The sequence below is a fragment of the Drosophila navojoa genome, chromosome 4 (genome assembly GCF_054131105.1).
Source record: "Drosophila navojoa isolate 15081-1374.11 chromosome 4, UAZ_NAV_1.0, whole genome shotgun sequence".
In the NCBI taxonomy this organism is placed as follows: Eukaryota; Metazoa; Arthropoda; class Insecta; order Diptera; family Drosophilidae; genus Drosophila; species Drosophila navojoa.
In genome coordinates, this window is record NC_142892.1 from 10,720,072 (window position 1) to 10,738,879 (window position 18,808).

Below are 18,808 nucleotides of genomic sequence, written 5' to 3' on the forward strand. Positions count from 1 at the left end.
ATTAATAGTTAAGTATTTAGTAAGCAACGCTAACATTCTGTTAAAGTTCTTAGTAAATAGTTTATTAAATAAGGTATTCATTCAATATTATTTACTCATTAATAAAAGTAAATTAATAATAAACAGTCTGCCGTTTAAATTTGAAAATCAATTTCAACCGCCTTTAGCGATTATTTTCAACTTATCGATAGAACATTTTGCATCACTGCAGAGAAAACTTTAGCTTGTCCCGTATTTTACAGCACTGTCTTTATACTTAACAGTGCGCCTTTACAGCTGTTATTAACCCAATAGCAGCGCAAAAGAAAAAAGGAAAAAAACAAAAACAAAAGAAGTGCATAAAAACAACTTACAAACTATTTTTTCATATAATTGCGAATAGAAAGCTAAACAAATCTTACCGAATATTAAAAAAGGCAAATAAGTGCTGAGCTCGCAGCTTGCGTAAAATGCGTAATATCTCTATTGAGTAAAAAATATTAACTTTGCTGCGTTATTTTAAAACAAAAGTCAATTATGAAGAAACTGCAAAAATATTTGCTTTGCTTGACGATTTTATTATGCAGCCTTGCTGTGACAAATGCGAGTCCTTTTAGGTGAGTTATTACCCACAATGTTTGTGAAATTAAACAAAGATAAGCACTAACTATTCCTTGCTCCTGCTATGCAAGATTTGCGTAAACGTAAGCAAAAATAGAAACAGTTGTAGCAAAAGGGGAAACTACGAATCGATATTTCGATATGCCGCATGCAGGCATCAAGTTCAAGGTTGCCCCCATCTTGAGCCGTCCGCACTATAACCTCCACAAATTACTCACAGCTGGTGTTGTTTTTTTTCCCCGTTTTGCGTCGTTTTTCAGCGCTCTTGATGAAATATCCGATTCGGGTGTCGCCCTGGCCAACGCATCAGATGAGTCAAGCAGCTCCGTTGAGCAACCTTTGAAGCGACCCAGCGCTGCGGATTTCTCGGACGAAGATGAGGAGGACAACGAGGACTATCCGCTGTACACGAATATCGTTGGCAGGGATCCGCATAACTGGGATGTGCTTGTCTTTACACAGCAATGGCCGGTGACTACGTGCTATCATTGGAGGGAGGAGGATCCATCGCACGAGTGCACCCTGCCGCAGAAGAAGGAATTCTGGACCATCCACGGCATCTGGCCGACCAAAATGGGCCAATTCGGGCCGAACTTCTGCAACAAGTCCGCCGAATTCCATCCGGAGCAATTGGAAGCGATTATGGATCGTTTGAATACCTACTGGTTGGATCTGGAAGGAGAAGAATCGCAGGATTATCTCTGGAAGCACGAATGGCTGAAGCATGGCACCTGCGCTGCGGCCCTTGAGGCGCTAAACAATGAGCTGAAGTACTTTGGACAGGGATTGAATTGGCGCGAACAGTACGTCATGTCCAAGATTCTGGACGCCTCTGGCATACATCCCGACTCGAACAATACGGTGATTGCTTTGAACAATGCTTTGGTGCGCGGCCTGGGCAAGAATCCATCCATCCACTGCTTATACGATGGCAAACACGGCATTAGCTACCTATCGGAGATACGCATATGCTTCAACAAGTCCCTGGAGCTGATCGATTGCGATGGCATCAAGCTGGGCGATGTGATGGCCGTCAGATACCCAGGTGGCACCGTGAACACCAATTGTCACATCAGCAATCCTGTCCATTATCCTAGCCTAGTGCCGCCACTGCAACGCAAGGGCGAGTGGAAATTCCCCTTGGTCAATGTCTACAAACTGTTGCAGTTCCTCATGTGGTTTACACTGTAAAAAACTACCCATCCGTCTCTCTTTTCGAGTATTTACTTTGTTTGCATCATTTGTTATAATCCACAACAACAACAAAAAGCATATGAGATCTTATTACACTATTTTTTTTTATATACACATATATACTATAACTGTATTATAACCTGGACTTGAGGCTAAATTTGGATGAATCGTGCAAACCATATCAGAGAAAGTACATATAAATCATGATAAGAAAACCATATATAATATTTCGCTATATATTAGGCTTGAGGCTAAATTGTAAACAAAAAGATGACTAATCATGTAAATCAAATCACGATTCTATCAGCCCAAGTTGCATGATCGTGTAAACCATATATGAACTATGTATGTATATCAGGACTTGAGGGTAAATTGTATTAAAAGAACCTGAGTGACCATGTAAGCCACATGACGATAATACCTATATATTGTGTAAACCATACCACAAATATATGTATGTATGTCTCTTTATATCAAAAAGACGTTTTTGTGTATGCAACTGTTTGTGATTATCGATATCAAAATATAAATAGAAAATACATGAACCATTTTTATTATTAATATGTTTTATAGCACTCACAATCACAATTAAGCAACTACGCATAAACGTAGTCTAGAACAAATTATGTATTTAAAACAAATTGTATACTTTTATCTAATCCTTTGATACCTAATCACGAAATTGTGTTTGTTAATAATTTAATCGATTGTTTCAATAAAGGACACCGACACATGAACACACACTGAAACAGCAAGCAAACAAATGCGACTTTAAATTTGAATATTCTAAATTTCCATTACTTTTGTATTTAGTTATTTATATAATTTAAGGCTGCATATTTTGAAGCTGTGAATGTGGATAAAGAGAACATTTTTAACTAGTTATGTATAAGTATATATATATATATATATATATGTAAAAATTGCTTCGCGCTTATTGCTGTTGTGTCGAGTTGCCATTGTAGGTGGCCTTATCCTCGTCATCGTCCTTAGCTGTGTCGGCCAAACGACGTATATTGGCCTGGCCAAAGCGTGTTGGCTTAAAGATGCCCGATCGTTGCTGTGCCAAGTCCTGCGGCTGAGCTGCACCATTGTTGGACAGTTCCGTTGGCTTAATCTGATGCTCCGGTCCGCCGACCGCATTCTGTGGATTGGCACGCTGCAGGCCGGGTGCGCTGGTTGTGCGCAGCATAAACATATCCATGTTGCGACGAGAGGCGATACTAAAGGAGGCGGAAATTAAATATTGATTTTAGCTTATATTGGTTTGGAACTTACTCTCCGACCTCGGCAGCGGGAGGAGCCTGGACTTCTTCTCGCCGACGCCAGCCAATATTGGAAATCATCTGCATGAAATTCACGCGCAGACGCTGAAAGCCATACTTGTTGATGTAGTCAAAGGCCACGGCGGCCGGTGTCAGGATTGCCCAGAGGACGCTGGTTAGGATGTTCATCATGTTGTTGCGGCTGCGCACCACCACGTTGACCTGGCTGCTGCCGAGCACCAATAGCACTGCATTGGGCACCAGATTCAAATCGATCAATGACTTCAGCTCATCCTCCGTCTTGAATTCACGCCTCGGATAGCTGGTGGCCAGTGTGAATTCGCGTATGTTGCTGCTGGCGAGCAGCTCCTCGCGCACGTAGTTACGCACTGTGGCCAACGGCTCGATTGCTGGGAAATCTTTAATGCGAATTAGTCCACCGGGCAAGCGGATCTGCAGGCGTGTCTCCTCCACAGCGGAATGATGCGACTGCTCGGGTGTGATCGTTGCTGTTGCCGTTACGGCTGGGCTTGGCGCAGCAGTCACAGGAGCTTCAGCCGCTGCCATGGCTGCTCGATTGGCCAGCTCCGCACGATCGGCGGCAATTTGAGCCAGGATACGTTCACGTGTCGCCTGCTCCTGTTGGCGTTCGCGTCGAATGCGTTCCTTAAAAAACATATAAGGTGATTAGTTGAAGTTGCTATTCGCATTCAGTGGACAATTTCTCGCAACTCACTTGCATAGATTTTAACTCCTGCTCCCGCGCAGCCTGTTGTTGCTCCAGAGCTTCACGTCCCTCACGACGGCGTCGCAATTCGCCATCCTTATCGCGTCGCTTCTTCTCGTCTGAGCGCTCTTTCTTACGCTTCTCCACCTGCTGTTGCACGTTCATCGTCGCACGCAACGCCGTTTGCTCGGTGGCCGTCAATGGCGATCCAGGGCCGGGCACCGCTGTAGATGTAATCTCAGTGGCCATTGTGCCGGCAGTCGCTGAGGTGGCTGCTTCTACTTCTGCTGCTGCGGCTGCTGCAGCTGCCGCACGCTTTTCAGCTGCCGCTGCCGCTGACAAGGCCGCTGCCGTTGGCTCAGCTGGCTTGGGGGAAGAAGTTGCCGCTTCCATCTCAGCAGAAGACACTGCTAGCTCTTTCGTCGATTCCTTTGCTGTTTCCTGGTCAGCTGCAGCTGACTGCTGTAATTTCTTTGCCGGCTCCGATTTGGAAAGGCCTGCAACAGATTTCTTTGTTTGCGGCTCTTCCTGGGCTTCTTTCTGCGCAGCTGGCGCATGTTTCAGTGGTTGAGTCACTTTCATTTCTGTCTCAGATTTTTGCTTAGCTGCAGCCGATTGGCTGCTCATGGCTGCCCCGGGATCCTTGTTAGGCTCCTCAGCTTGCTTTGCTGTCTCTGATGTTTTAGTTGATTTATCTGTTGTCTCTGACTCCTCTTCTGCAGCCGGCTCAGGCACAGGCTCCACAGCTTCCGCTGCAGGTACAGATTTCTGAGCCAATGGAACTGGGTCCACCAGAGTGTTGTCACTGGGATCGTTATCATCGCCGGCGATTTTTCGTCGCGACTGCTCCCCCTGAGCCTCATTGGCTATTGCACTGGTAGTTGGGGCATTCACCTTTTGTTTGCCAGACAGGAGAAGCACCTTATTGATTTTTATCAACAGCTCATCGACTCCGCTAACGATTCCTGTGGCAATGTCCAGTGGGGTGCCAGATTTACCAATGAAGAAGATCGATGGCACAGGTACCACTTTGTCTATGATTATGCAAGTACTACGAGTCAAAATTCAGTCACGATAAAGAGGTTTCACTGTACTTACAGAGCGATATAAACTGTGCATAGCTTGCACTATCACCTTGAATTTTAACAGCTACAAAATCTTGTGTCTGCAACTTTTCAGTGACTCGTGGATCATCCAGATATCTATCCAGATTGGCTGTCATCTCATTCTGGCCTTCATTTAACGATTACAAAATTCAATTAGCAAACATGACGTGGTGAAATTTAAATAGTTGCAAATTGCAAAAAGTCGATCGATTTACCTTGAATGTACACAACGAAGATGGCATCTTTGGCTTTGGATTCAGCCACAGCTTCAGCTATATTGCCCGTGTGCCAATTCATAATTGTTTGCTGCCTGGAATGTTGTTTTGTTACCGAATAATTTGGCTGTTTCACAAATATTTTTCCTTTCTGCCTGACATCTATGGGATAGTGATGAAACTTTTGTTACACGTCTATCGATACTGCCCTTTGTTGTGTTATCGTTTTTGCTCTCAAGCAACAAAAACAACAATATGTATACTTTTATTTCGTTACAAATGTATTTATAGAATTATTTAAATTTATGAATTACAAAATGTGGATGTGAGTGTGAGGTCCCGGATATTATGAAATTACCGTTTGTCGAGTTATTCCTATCTATTCTGTAGAAGAATCTGCAAATATTTACAACATCATTAGCTTAACCTTTTCTTAGTAGCACAATTTATACAAATCTACCATCATCAAAATCCGAGCATACTATGGAGCTGGCTGGCGTCACGGATATCTCGCTACGTTCCACATCGGGCAATCGTGCTACCCGTACACAGCAACGCTTCGGCTTAGATTTTAAAGGGAACGGGTGTCCTGCTGTTGTAGCTGCTGTTTGTCCTTTGATGCGTTCCAAGTTGACGCGACATTTTCGTATTTGCATGCATTCCTGATATACGAAATCACTGTTTGCCATAATAAGTGGATGGCGTGGTAGTTTAACGATCATCTTTTTCAATTTATTTTGTGGCGACATCTTGGTAAGCACGAGCTCTCAGAAAATGTATAAATTATGACGCTAATCGGAGTGAAGCTGCAACGACGCAGCTGACAATTGGAACCAGCTGCTATTATGTCGATAACGATACATTTATCGAAAATAGTTTTCGATTGTGCTGAACAATTTTCAAATAGACTTTTCTTAGTTTTTGATATTTTGCATTATCTTTATCTCACTATTTTATTTAAATTTCGCTCTCATTACTGCTAAACTTGAATAAAATATTTCATTTATTTCAAGTAATCATAGACATATTTAAACGTTGTGCAACACTAGCTACGGGGCATTGTTTTTGTGTGTCATTATTGCAGGGGAATATATTGAGAGAAAATTAAACATTTTCACAAAGTTACGTGTTTATTAAAAATAACATATATACTCAAATATTAAACAGCAGACATGAGCGACATACAAACCTTAATGGACATGGGTTTCCCCAGAGATCGAGTGTGAGTCTAAGCTACAATATTTTTCGCCGGTAATTTAAACAATTATTTTGTTGGGCTGTTTTTAGTGAATATGCATTGAAAGTAACTAGCCACAAGGGCGTCGAAATGGCCATGGAATGGCTATTGGCCCATGGTGACGAAGAGATACCCGCTGCAGCAGCAAGCGATGCAGCAGCCGCAGCTCCTGGCGAAGACACAGCGCCTAGCAGCAGCGGTGCTGCCGAGGGCGCAGCAGTAGCCAAATCTCTGAAATGCGATGACTGTGGCAAGGTGCTCAAGGATCAGACTGAGGTGGAATACCATGCGGCCAAGACAGGCCACAGCAACTTCTCCGAATCCACCGAGGAGAAGAAAGCGCTCACCGAGGAAGAGAAGAAGGCACAGTTAGCTCTGATTGAGGAAAAGCTCAAGCAGAAGCGCGTGGAGCGAGAGGAGCGCGAAAAAGCTGATGCTCTGGAGCGTGAACGTAATCGTATTCGCTCCGGCAAAGACATGACAGAAGCACGCCGTCGCATGGAAGAAATCGAAATGAAGAAAATCGTGGATCAGCGCAAACGTGAAAAGGAGGAGGAGAAGGCGGCACGCGATCGTGTTCGTGCACAGATCGAAGCGGACAAAGCGGCACGCAAAGCCAGGTGGGAAACTTATTTAATTAATGTAAAACTTTCAGCTAACCTCAATAATTCTTATAGGGAAGCAAAGAACAGTCCCGGTGCCCAATTGTCGGACGCCGTGCCCTCTGTCAGCTCCACTACGACAGCCACCACGCCTACTGGCGTCAAGTCGCCACCGCGCGAGTATACGGAGACACGCATTCAGGTGCGATTGCAAGACGGCTCCACACTAGCTTCCGAATTCAATGTGAAGGAGCCGTTGTCCGCTGTGCGTGTGTTCATCCAGGTGAAGACTGGCATCGAGAGTCCATTCGCACTGATGACCACATTTCCGCGCAAGATCTTTGCCGATGAGGACTATGAGAAGCCGCTCGAGGTGCTGGGCCTTGTGCCCTCCGCTGTGATCATCATGACCAAGCCAGCTGCGTAAAGGCTGTCATAAACAACCACAACAACAACAAAAACAACGGCAACAGCATCTTGAACTAACTATACATATATAAAAAACTATAATATAATAAATATGTCGCGATATATGGGGCGTACGATTTTATATAAAGCAAAGGAAAAGCTTAAATGTTTTACAATTTGTGCTACATGAATGGCTCCACATAGTTTTTAATCTTCTTCACACTTCGCTCCGCTGGGCGCATATTTAAATGCTGTCCGAAGATGATGAAATCCATGCTGTCCACGTGGAGGCTGAACACGCATTCGCTCTTGGGTATCGTGCGCACGCGATGATCCTCACCCAGCAGCTTCAGCACGTTCTTGGTGTCCATGACGCAGATTCCACTGAGGCCCACGAGAGTGGGGCATTTGGATTGGTGCACTCGCAGCTTGGCTCCATGCAAATCCATTTTTACCAATTGCCGGCTAAATTCGTCGTAGCGTTTTTCATGCAACTGCGGCACCTCTTCGCCCTCTTTTAGACCCAGATGCTCGCGTATGTAGCCACGCCAGAGCTTGTGCAGCGGTAGTGCCTGTTCGTAGCGCATTTGACGTGTAGGCAGAGTATTGAGTCCGAGCTCTGCATATTCGCGCCTCGTCAGGCTGTTCGATTTGTGAGCGCGACGCTTGCGTGTGTGTTGCTTCTTTGACTTCGTGCCGTGAAGCATGGTAATGTGATCTGGTATGATGTTGACATTGCAGCGGTGATGCGGCACAACGAGATCCGTAAGAAATTCCTTCAAGCTTTCTGTTTCTCTCTCCATTTTGGTCAATATGATTTGTTTACAAAATTCTTAGCATACAGCGCACATTTTATAAACCGATAAGAACTATCGAAACCAACAGCTGTTTATGTTAACTTAACATAGCTCTATTCAACATCAGCCCGCAAATGGAATAATATTTTAAGGTCACACATATTGCTATGCTTCTAATGTTGCTGCAACATTATACAAGAGCTCTATATCTACAAATCATAAAAATGAATTAGAGGTGTACATTAAAATACTCCAAATAGCATATAATTTTACATTAATTAGGCAAACAACATAGTCATCTAATGTTTTTCATATTTACAGTACCCTGCCAGCATAACAGCAGACTGTTCTACTCACGCAACATGTTGCTAAGACTCAGCTGTTTGAGTAAATACCAAAAAAGAATTGATTCGGTCACACAGCGACAAGACCCAGCAGCCCGGTCACATTGCCAGAAGTTTTTGTTGTTGTCAGTCCTATCACGACTTTCGCATAAACGACACGCATAAAATCGGTAAAAAGACGCCGCGTGTGTTTGATGCAAAAGGCAGAGGAAAAATTTAATACATACACACACATGTATTGCAAAAGCAATTTCGCTACTGCCTATCAAACTTCGGGTAGTGTGATAAAAAGATAATGCAATAAATATTCTGTGCTCCCCCCAAACAAACGTGACCAAATGCACAAATAAAAAAATTACAACAAATATTCAATTGATTGCCGTCGGTTTCGTTCGCGCTCTCTCTCTTTCGCTCGCCTCGCTCTTTCTCTCTGTGTGTGTGGCTGTGTCTTTAAATGAATATGTGTACGCGTTAATAAAACACAAATAATAACAAATTCGTGAGACTTGCTGCATTTTAGTCGCTGTTGCAGTTCCGCTGTGAACCACTGTGTTGCCGTCTCAGCTCGCGCCGCGCTTTGAATTTGTATTTGTACATTTCACATTGTCTCTCTCTCACACCGCCGCCGCCGCCAACGACGCTGCACGCACACACACATACGCAAGCCGCACGTAAAACCAAACACACACACATTCATACATACAAATGCGGAAGAGTCGCCGCAGTCGGCATATTTAGCTCCCCACCGTTGCCATCAACAATAATTCGCTGCCGTTGCCTCTGTCGCCGCCGCAGTCGTCGCTCAATAATTGTGCATTTTGTTTAAAGGTAAGCTCGAAGCTGGGAAAAACTGCCAAATTCCATGTGTGTGCTATACAAAAAGCCGCACATTTTGTGCATTTCATTGCACTCTTTCTTTTTATTGCTATTGCTATTGCTATTGCCCCGTGCATTGTTTTCCATGAGCGTTGCCTTGGCGTCAGCGTCAGCGTCTCAGTCGGCATCGGTGTCGGTGTCGAGCCGCAACGACAGCAAAAAGTGTCAAGTGCGCGACGCTGACGCTAAACACGATGTGAGAGCGCACGCCGTCTCGCTCTCTCTTTTTGTTGCTATTGCAAAACATGTGCACATATTAAATAAGAAATTTGTTCGTCATTTTTTGTCTGCGCTGCCATGTAAACATTTGACTCAAAAAAAAAAAGAGTAGGAATTAACTCCATAGTCCACTTTTAGTTTCTTTTTCTGTTTGCCTACTCTGGGCTCTCTCTCTTTCTCTCTGGCTCTTGCGCTAGCTCACTGACTCACGCATACATATACATGCGCGCACACTAACAAAGACGCGCCCCGGCCGCAGCTAACGGCACTTTTTCGTCTTTTTCTCGGTTTGCCTTTTTCTCTTTGCCTGCCAAAAAATGCGCCTAAAAATCTAAATCTCAAATTCTTCTATTTCCACTTTATTTTTTCTCTCTCTCTCTCTCTCTCTTGCAGTCGCCAGCAGCAACAGCAACAACGACAACAGCAGAATAAAAATCAAAGAAAAGCGTGTATAAAATGCAGAATTTAAATTAAATTCCATCAATTCAATTTTAATGTGTTAAGTCAAATTCAAATAACAACAACAACAACAACAAATGGTGCGCAACAACAACAATAATAACAGAAATCCAAAATTACAAACTTCTAATGGGCAACTATTGAATGGCGGCCATTAGTGGCCCCAAGCGGCATCCATTGAGCAGTCAACACCATTTCTCCCATCCAACTACCACCGCCACGAACTGCAGCAGCAGCAGCAGCACCACCATCAGCACCACCATCACCACAACCACCAACACCAGCAACAACAGCACTAACAACAACAACAAGCAACGACTTTATAGCTATCAAACGCCAGCTAATCCCCAGCACACAGCACAAAGTTACTCCACCAATACCACTACCACCACCAACATCGCCACTGCCACCGCTGTCGTAGCGGCCGTCGGCACCACCACTAAGAAGAGCAACAGCAACAGCAACAGCAACAGCATCAACAGCTGCCCAAATTCTTCAGCTGCTGCGCCGCGTAGCTCGATGAGCGTTTCGATGTCACTGGTACAGGGTGGTGCTGCCGGTGGTGCGCCACAGGGCGCCAGCGCAATATTGGCCGCAGCGGCTCCATATTATCAACCGCCAGCGGTGCCACAGGATGTCCAGCCGGATCGTCCAATTGGCTACGGTGCATTCGGAGTTGTATGGTAAGTCAAGACATCAGAAAAGTTTTTCATATGAGATTATCTAAAATATAATATTTGTACATGGAATATAATATAATATAAACAATGGTAAACAAGAATCAAATAAATTGTAATATATTGATGTCAAAAGTTTGTAGTGTTTGATGATGATATGCTTTGATATTACCATAGATTATGATAAGGATATTACAATCTGGCCAATGGGCTATGCCAGTGTAGATTCATAGAAAGAAGATATACATATATTGAATATATCATAGCACTGTATTATCCCTGACTTTGAACAAGCTTTTCCCAACTTTCTCTATATTTTGTATACCTCCTTATTTAAATTACATTTCATATACATAGTAAATCCAAGTTAGCTCTTCATGCTAGACTAAAGAGTCCTGTCATGTAACTCTGGGGTTCAATGCCTCTTGCGCCTGGCGGCGACCTTTCCCTCTGTGCAGCCCTTTCGACATGGGCCTCTGTTTTGTTATTATTATTATATACTCTTCTTCTATGCACTTTTTAGCCCCTTTCGATGTATGTATGTCTGTATGTACGTTTTTTTGTATGCGGTCTGTCGTCGCAGCGTCAACATTAACATCAGGCGTCGCGTCGTCCTTCGTCCTTTGTGCCTAGTTAGGGTGGTTTTTCTCTCTCTAAATATGCTCTGCTACCCACCCATTCTAAACAAGCTTGCTCGCCTGTCCCCCTTCCCCCTTGCTTCCCTCTCCAGCTGTTTTCTGTTTCTTTTTGTTCTTTTCTGTTTTGGCTCGCGGCCGTTCGCCGGGCTAAAGTTTTTCCCAACCTTCTTTGATTTGCATTTTTACAATTTTTACATTAATTGTTGCTAAACGAGTTGTGCAACGCTTGTAACGGTTGATTCTTTGACTTGTTTTTGACAGCTGAACTGAAATTTGGCAACGCTGCGCATTACGTTTCAATTTTATACAAATTTCATTCACGTGTAAAACGGCATTTCCGGCTCTGCGGGACAGAGACAGAGAGAGAGAGAGATAGATAGAGAGGTAGAGCAAAAGTGTTGGGTAAACACCAAAAGAAGCTAGCGAAAGAAGTAAAAAAAAAAAAAAAACTGGCACACGCTAAGTGACGCCTAGCAGGAGAAGGGGCGATGAGGGTCGGGTTAGGCATAGAGTAGAAGTGCTTAAAAGTAGGCACAAGGAAGTTGTGCAGCGCATAAAGACGACAACGAAATGTGCCACAAGTGGAGGAGAGTAAGCAGCATCGTCGTCGTCGTCCGTACCGCCGCTGCCCGGCCTCTCCGGTAACCCCAAGCCCTAGAAGAATGGGGCAAAACGTGAAAAGCTGTTTAAAAGGAGAAAGAAGCCGGCTTGGCTTAGGCCTTCTGGCTTAAAGCAGAAACCCGCAGAATAGAGTCGTTGACGTTGGATTGGCTTTTCAAAAGCAATCATCATGCTCTGGTCGGGTCTGGTCTGTCTGTCTCTTCGTCTCCTGGTCTCCTGGTCTCCTGGTCTCTGTGGCCTGGGTCGTCGCAGTCAGCTGCACTGGCTCAGTGAAAAACTATATTAATATATAGCCTGGGCCACTCGGCACTCCACACTGTAAATGCAATCAAGCGTTAAATTTAAGTGCCAAATGTCGAACTTGTTGTTAGATGCCCGTGTGGCCAGATGCCGAGGCTAGTTTTGTTTATGTGCCGTTGGTTAGCAGGCAGGCAGCCAGCCAGCCAGCCAACATCCAGCAGCCGGCAGCAGGTGAGAGAAGGTGTAGTCTATTACTTTGGCAGGAAGTCGCACAGCAAGGCGAGCAAGTGTCACAGTTAATGAAGTCTGGCAACATCGGTCAAAGTGCTTCAAATTGGAATCCCAATTGGAATTTCACTTGAAATTGTTAAAAACAATAGCTCTGGGCCATTAATGGAAATGGATTTTGGGGTTTCTGTTTGATTTTATGCGCAGCTTTGTAAACTATTCGGAGCGACTGGAATTGCGTCAGCCTTTCCAGTTTGTCAACAGCTTAAACCAAACATTTCGAAAATGTGACTTTCAAATGGATTTAAACTCTTTGTTTAGGCAGATGGAGATATGCAGAGGCTTATGTGAAGCTTGTTAGCATTGCATGAAATTGGAAGCTTACATAAATTTGGAACTAGCTGAAAATAATATATGTAATAGCTGAAAGTTGACAACAGTGTAGGAAATGTAATAGTAAAATATAATATGTGATTAATGTAATATCATTTATTGTTGTGTAGAGATGTTTAGAGTCTGTCCTGAAGGTTGGCAACATGCTTCAATACTTGACTCTTTCCAAAGAAACATTAATTGCTTGAATTTGAACTTATATTCAAGGAATTATGTATGCTAACAGTCAATGTCATTTAACAGAAGCTTAACAGTACAGTCATTTAACATAAGTTAATGGGGCAATCAATGCTTGACTACGACGCCTACGCATGTTGCGTGTTAATTATATCATAAAATAGATTTAAACAAAGCATATATGTCAGCTTATTATTCAGCATAAAAATGTAAATGTTTATCAAAGAATCGACTGAACGCCAGATTAATCAGCTTATAATTTATTTCGTGGAAATCGGAAACCATTTATGCACTTAAATACACAAGAAGATTAACCAATTAATCCTAGGCAAAGTTCTACGAATTTTTCTCACTGCAATGTGGCCAAGGCAAACACAAAGAAACGAAGCCAGAGAGACAGAGAGAGAGAGAGAGAGATGGGGAGGAGCAGCTGTAGAGAGGAGGGCCAAATGGGCAATGAAAAACGCTCGTTTCGGCCACAAAACACAAAATATTGGACACAGAGTTCGTAGAGTCCAGTCTTTTTGGCCTGTTGCACAGGCAGCAACAGTCGCAGCAGAGGAAGATGAAGAAGAAGAGCCAGCAAGGCATGAGCCCGCAAAAGATGAGCGAACCAAACAGCCTGGGCTTACTTTAAACTACCTGCAACTGGTTTTAGAGCAACAGCAGCAGCAGCAGCAGCAGCAGCGGCATCGGCAGGCAGGCAGACGCAGACGACAAGTCCGAGAACGGACCAGATGGACAGTGGGACAAACGAACAGACAGAGACGGCAAGACAGAGAGAGAGAGCGAGAGGGACTGAGCTGAGACTGTAAACCTTTTGCCTGCATAAAAACTCGCTTCCTGCACGACTTGTGGCCTGCTCGCCTGGGCCTTAGCATTAGCCTTAGCCTAAGCCATGCAGCCTCCGGCTCTGGCTATGGCTCTGACTTTGACTCGGCTTCGCAAGGTGTCGTCGTTGTCGTCGTTGTCGTTATCTGTTGCCCAGCTCAGGCTAGCCATGGCTATAGCCATAGCCTGGATTGGCTTGTCTTGGCTTAACTTGTGTTCCTGTTATTCTCTATACCCTAGCAAATAGGAGAGTCTACGGAGAGTAGAACACTAAGAGTGGCTCATTTGATTGTTATTGTTATTGCTAGTTGGGTTAGAGTTGCGAACAGAACATTGATAGTTCAATGTAGGTTAATAGAGATTGCTGAATTCGCCTTGGTTTGCCTTAATAAATCAGCCCATCAATCAAGTTTGTGTGTTATCATATATATAATAATAAGTGTAACTGAAGAGAGAACTCTGTATGGTCTCTCGTCCTACTGCAGCTGTAGATCCTGAGATCTCTTACAGCTAGAGATATCTTTTAGTTATAGATTTCTTTAAGCTGGAGATCTCTTTTAAGTAGAGGTTCTCTTAGCATTTACCCATTCCCAACTCTATTTACCTAGCGAGAGTATCAAATCTTCGGTTTTGCATTTAGAACTTTGCTTCTCTTGTTTGTTTCGTTTTTACTTGTTTCTCTAGGCTTGCAGTCTTTTTGATCAGGCGCAAATCCTGCGCTAATCTCGAGTCCAATGGCCCTGCCCAGCTTCCAGCTCAGGTCTCAGGTCTCAGGTCTTAGGCCCGCATCGCTGACGCGCGATTCGTTGCGATTCGCTGGCATTAATCGTCGTGTCCCCGCTGTTGCCTGTTAAGTGATTCCTCACTGCCGCGCAGCCTCTTCTTCTGCCGCTCGCCCGCTCTCCCTGTCCTTCTTCCCCTTGTGCTGCATCACCGAAAAAGCAAACAAAACAAAACAAAACCAATGCAAAGGCAATGCAGGCGGCGCATTGACTACATTGAGAAGTACCGGGACACGTAGTTTTTATTTTTTCCTCCACTATTCTCAGCTCTCTTTTATTTTTGGGTTTTTATACCCTGGCCTAATTGAAAATAGGTTATAGTGGATTTTTGATGAGTCTATGTGAAGGGAAAAGTGTTTGATAATCAAATTTTGATTGGCATTTGGATGGATAGTAGAGCATCAAAGTTAGACAATATATTTTATAGATAAGCAATATGCAGTTCCTTGATTTTTTTGCCTAGAGAGGCGTGATAATACAAATAATGAATTGAAATATGTAAATATAAAAAATCAAATAATCAAATAAAAATACTTAAAGCATATATAAATAATAAATAAATAAAATATAAATAAATATAAATATTTATAAAATTCCTTGACTATAGGGCATCTTTTAGTCGATCAGTCTGCACTTCTTACAGCAGCCCGAACAGCTGCTCGGGCCGTGGCTTTAGAGCTCAATGCTTGATGCTGGACTCGGCTGCTGCTGTTGCTGGTGGTTGGTTGAACAACCTTCGACAGTTTTTAGATATTTTGTCTGTCACACACACACACACACACACACACACACACACATACAGAGTGTGGATTGTGCAGACAGGCCCGCTTACAGGATATATGTCTGAGTTAGGGTAGAGTCCCGCATATGTTTATCGTCTGCTACCACATTTTCAGCTCTCGTCGGCATCCAATATTTCGTCTCGTCTCATGGACAACGTGTTCGCTTCAATGGCCGTAGAAACTACCCCGTGTCCATCCCTTTTGGGCTGTAATATTCGAATGACAAAGTTTTCCCTGTTAGATTTTCCCTGTTTGACTTTGAAACTGTTTGAATAATTATCCCGTTTCTTGCACTGCATTCATCTTGCTCTCTTCATTCGATTTTTGCACCAATTCTCGCTCTCTCCCTCTCTCTGATTGAATTTCCTGCTATTTCATTTTATTATCGGACATAAATTGGCTTTAGCCATTTTTCATAGTTTACAGCCTTTTTTTAGCTTTTCCTGCGGCTTGAATGGGGTCGAGTGGTGGCTGGCTTATAGTTTGGGGCTTTTAGTTTAAAATCCCTGCATAAATTTTGAGAATGTGCTCAACTTCGAGTTTACATTGAAGCGAACTCGAATGCATGTAAATTTTGGTGCTAGCTGAACTTTGGCAACAGCGCACGCCATTTTATGCATGCAATTTTCATCTAATTTTAGCTAGTCAAATAGTTTAGTTAATTAACAACTTTTTCAATAACACGCCAAAAATTTCAATGAAAATTACAACTTTATTATATATTTATGTAGATATAATATAGATCTAAAGTGAAATTACGCAACGGCGCACTGTGAATGTAGTTGTGTGCGTTTTGTTGGCACGCATTTCCCAAAAGAGCTGCTGTTGCGCCTCCTCCGCCTCCTGCTAATCCTGCTTATTGTCTGTGCAGTGCGGCAACGTCGCTTAGCACAATTTTTACTTGAAATAAAGGAAAATACAACACGGCTCGGCTCGGCTCGACTCGGGGCGGCTCTAGTGTAAATGCAATTTTAGCCATAAAAACAGCTCAAGTGCCGGGGCTTAGGTAGCAGCGAAATGCTAGCCGAAATAACAAAGTGCCATTCCCATCCACGCTCCTTAACCGGCTGTACTCGCATGTCCTGGATAGCCTGGATATTGTGGCTCAACCTGGGTCTGGTTCAGGGCTTGTCCTTTAGCTCTCTCTCTCTTGTCTGTCGTGCCAAAACTATTTTCGCCTCGATTCTCTTTGTGTTTTCTTTTTCCATTTTTACCAAACGTTTGCCAAAGAATTACGCACGCAATTTTGTCTACAGCTTCATTGCGCCCACACACACACACGCATACGTAAACACACACACACACTTGTACACGCACATGTGAGTCACATGCTCCGGCCAGCTTAGTTCACTTGAATTACGTTCTACGGTTCAAGTGAAGCGCAAATGTATCTTTGAGGTTTATATTTTCTATCTCTGCTTTGCTTGCCAGCCCTGTCTCCCTCTCCCTCTCTCTCTCTCTCTCGCTCTCTGCCCTGCTCTATCTCTCTATCTCTCGCCTGCAGTTGCGGCTTTAGGTATCATGTAACAGTCACAGCAAACATTCTGTAACTAGGCGTCTATGTATGCAAGTGTTCAGGCGTATGTGTGTGTGTGTGTGTGTGTGTGTGTATCATGAAATAATTATACCCTGCACACGAATTTTAAAAGAATATTTTCGTTTTTAGAGTCGTTAGTTTAAGAGCCAAAAGTTGTATTTTGTTGAGAATCGCAGAGAAGCGTCATAAATACTAAAAGAACAAGTTGGTTTGCTGTATTACAAAGACTCTTTCTCTCTGATTTGAGTATTAGGAATCTACTACCCTAGAGTTAAATTAATATCTCTATATTGGAGGTCTAGCAACGATAAATTGAGAATCGCAGAGAAGAGCCACAGCTATCCAGTCCAATTCTTTTCTCTCCTTACATGCATATACTTCATTTTAAGAGGTAGCGGTACACATTCACAATCACAGTCCAACATCAGCTCCATCTCCATAGCGCTTGCAGTGTATTCTGGCAATCAGTCAACTCGTTTTGTTTCGCTTCGACTCCCAAGTTGCTTGCTCTCTGGCGCTGCGTGTGCTCAAAATGAAAAATAATAGTCAACAAAGTGGCACCAACGAAAAAGCTTTAGCCCAGCGAGACCTCAGCTGCCCCATGGCACAAGCCTCTGCTGCCCCGCCGCATGCCGCATGCCGCATGCCTCTGCGCTCGCCCACAACTGTTGCCCCGCTTCGGCGCGCTTTGCCCTTAGTTTTGTGTTCACCTACAGCAAAATGCATTTACACGCGCAGGTAGCTGTCTATGTGTATGTGTGTGTGTGTGTGTGCATGCGTGCGTGCGTGTGTGTGTGTGTGTGCCAAATAAATCATCGTGTGTGTCGGACAACAGAACGAAACGAGGAGCGATGAACCAAACTCCTCTTTGCCACAGAACGGATCGTAAAGTACATTGGAAAACTGAAATAGACAATTCGTAGAGTTGCACTGCACGATAGAGAAGGCGGAGAGAGGAGGGGGCGTGGCAAGCTGCAGTTAGACAGCTGGACAGTTGAACTGGCAGCCGGCGGGCAACTGCTTGAACCCAAACTTAATGAAGCCACTCGACGAACTACCAAGCCGGCTGGTAACAAGAAAATCGAAAGAGAGAGAGAGTGAGAGGGGAGGGAGTTAGGTGCCAAAGTGCTGGAGAGGAGGAGGCAGGCGTTAAGCTGCCTTCAGGGTGTGTGCACGTCCCTCTGGCCTCGGGCCAAGCCAGAAACTAATTAAGTTTTGCGTCAAACTATTTTCTCGACACCAAATAACTGGAAAAATGTTTGTGGAAATTTATGCACACACATATGTGAGAGTGCCTGAGTGTGTGTGTGTGTGTGTGTGTGTGTGTGTGTGTGTGTGTGTGTGTGTGTGTGTGTGCGGAAATACATTTCTCTTAAATCATAAGCTTATGATTCGCTTGTCGCGCGACTTGAAGAGCATTTGATGCCACTGTTAAGCGGCTGTAACAGATTTTTATGAGACACTGTGAAAAGGAATGGAAAATCATATGAAAATGAGGAGTAAGAAAGTTAAAGAAAGATGGAGAAAACAGAGACAGCAGACAAGAGCGAGAGAGAGAGAGAGAGAAAAAGTAAAAAGAGATCAGCCTATAGAGAGATAGAGAGAGAGAGATCAGATAATAGATAATGTTATATGTGAAATGTTTACAGAGAGATTTGACTAACGTCTTTGACGTCTGATTATGAGCATGCATAATACATGATTTTATATGATAATATATATGTGATTTTAAACCCATCTATTATGCTCACTTGCAGTGAATAGAGGGTATTATCCAGCTATCTTGTTTTGATTACAGTGATTAGGCATAAGCCACAAGCAGCATTGCTATTTGCTTATAAATCAGAGACATG

The 18,808-nt window shown here is 43.6% G+C and overlaps 6 protein-coding genes across 7 annotated transcripts in view; 3 read left to right on the forward strand and 3 right to left on the reverse strand.

Moving 5' to 3' along the window:
- The first annotated feature begins 264 nt into the window (after positions 1–264).
- RNaseX25 (Ribonuclease X25) lies at positions 265–2,435 on the forward strand. Its single transcript, XM_018100232.3, has 2 exons — positions 265–596; positions 861–2,435. The coding sequence occupies exons 1-2, from the start codon at positions 517–519 to the stop codon at positions 1,789–1,791; spliced, it is 1,011 nt and encodes a 336-aa protein (XP_017955721.1). The 5' UTR covers positions 265–516; the 3' UTR covers positions 1,792–2,435.
- A 129-nt stretch (positions 2,436–2,564) lies between these two features.
- Positions 2,565–5,333, reverse strand: LOC108650898 (uncharacterized). Its single transcript, XM_018100226.3, has 5 exons — positions 5,108–5,333; positions 4,885–5,019; positions 3,796–4,820; positions 3,073–3,725; positions 2,565–3,017 (listed from the first exon to the last, which is right to left on the reverse strand). Exons 1-5 carry the CDS (start codon positions 5,187–5,189, stop codon positions 2,729–2,731), a joined length of 2,184 nt encoding a protein of 727 aa, XP_017955715.1. The 5' UTR covers positions 5,190–5,333; the 3' UTR covers positions 2,565–2,728.
- A 32-nt stretch (positions 5,334–5,365) lies between these two features.
- Positions 5,366–6,001, reverse strand: HP4 (Heterochromatin protein 4). The gene is made up of 2 exons (XM_018100240.2): positions 5,568–6,001; positions 5,366–5,503 (listed from the first exon to the last, which is right to left on the reverse strand). The coding sequence occupies exons 1-2, from the start codon at positions 5,854–5,856 to the stop codon at positions 5,487–5,489; spliced, it is 306 nt and encodes a 101-aa protein (XP_017955729.1). The 5' UTR covers positions 5,857–6,001; the 3' UTR covers positions 5,366–5,486.
- Positions 6,002–6,128: 127 nt separating this feature from the next.
- LOC108650905 (UBX domain-containing protein 1) lies at positions 6,129–7,545 on the forward strand. The gene is made up of 3 exons (XM_018100233.3): positions 6,129–6,329; positions 6,395–6,964; positions 7,022–7,545. Exons 1-3 carry the CDS (start codon positions 6,280–6,282, stop codon positions 7,371–7,373), a joined length of 972 nt encoding a protein of 323 aa, XP_017955722.1. The 5' UTR covers positions 6,129–6,279; the 3' UTR covers positions 7,374–7,545.
- On the reverse strand, positions 7,424–8,272 carry Pop4 (ribonuclease P/MRP subunit POP4). Its single transcript, XM_018100239.3, has one exon. The coding sequence runs from the start codon at positions 8,155–8,157 to the stop codon at positions 7,537–7,539; it is 621 nt and encodes a 206-aa protein (XP_017955728.1). The 5' UTR covers positions 8,158–8,272; the 3' UTR covers positions 7,424–7,536.
- A 315-nt stretch (positions 8,273–8,587) lies between these two features.
- Positions 8,588–18,808, forward strand: part of nmo (serine/threonine-protein kinase nemo) — a 91,646-nt gene continuing 81,425 nt past the window's right edge. For both annotated transcript variants that reach the window (XR_016196700.1, XM_089259546.1), the window contains exons 1-2: positions 8,588–9,323; positions 9,984–10,732. Coding sequence is in view for 1 of the 2 variants with exons in the window: in XM_089259546.1 (XP_089115672.1) it covers positions 10,194–10,732 (539 nt within the window). In the remaining variant the exon portion in view is untranslated. The remainder of the gene's footprint in view (positions 9,324–9,983; positions 10,733–18,808) is intronic.

Excerpts from the sequence above, each read along its gene's own strand:
- RNaseX25 (XM_018100232.3), top strand. The coding sequence starts at position 517 with ATGAAGAAACTGCAAAAATATTTGCTTTGCTTGACGATTTTATTATGC. Across the intron at positions 597-860 it reads ACAAATGCGAGTCCTTTTAG|CGCTCTTGATGAAATATCCG; the intron begins GTGAGTTATTAC and ends GTCGTTTTTCAG.
- LOC108650898 (XM_018100226.3), bottom strand. The coding sequence starts at position 5,189 with ATGAATTGGCACACGGGCAATATAGCTGAAGCTGTGGCTGAATCCAAA. Across the intron at positions 4,821-4,884 it reads TGCACAGTTTATATCGCTCT|ACAAAGTGGTACCTGTGCCA; the intron begins GTAAGTACAGTG and ends GCATAATCATAG. Across the intron at positions 3,726-3,795 it reads AGGAGTTAAAATCTATGCAA|GAACGCATTCGACGCGAACG; the intron begins GTGAGTTGCGAG and ends ATGTTTTTTAAG.
- HP4 (XM_018100240.2), bottom strand. The coding sequence starts at position 5,856 with ATGTCGCCACAAAATAAATTGAAAAAGATGATCGTTAAACTACCACGC.
- LOC108650905 (XM_018100233.3), top strand. The coding sequence starts at position 6,280 with ATGAGCGACATACAAACCTTAATGGACATGGGTTTCCCCAGAGATCGA. Across the intron at positions 6,330-6,394 it reads GGTTTCCCCAGAGATCGAGT|TGAATATGCATTGAAAGTAA; the intron begins GTGAGTCTAAGC and ends GGCTGTTTTTAG. Across the intron at positions 6,965-7,021 it reads AAAGCGGCACGCAAAGCCAG|GGAAGCAAAGAACAGTCCCG; the intron begins GTGGGAAACTTA and ends TAATTCTTATAG.
- Pop4 (XM_018100239.3), bottom strand. The coding sequence starts at position 8,157 with ATGGAGAGAGAAACAGAAAGCTTGAAGGAATTTCTTACGGATCTCGTT.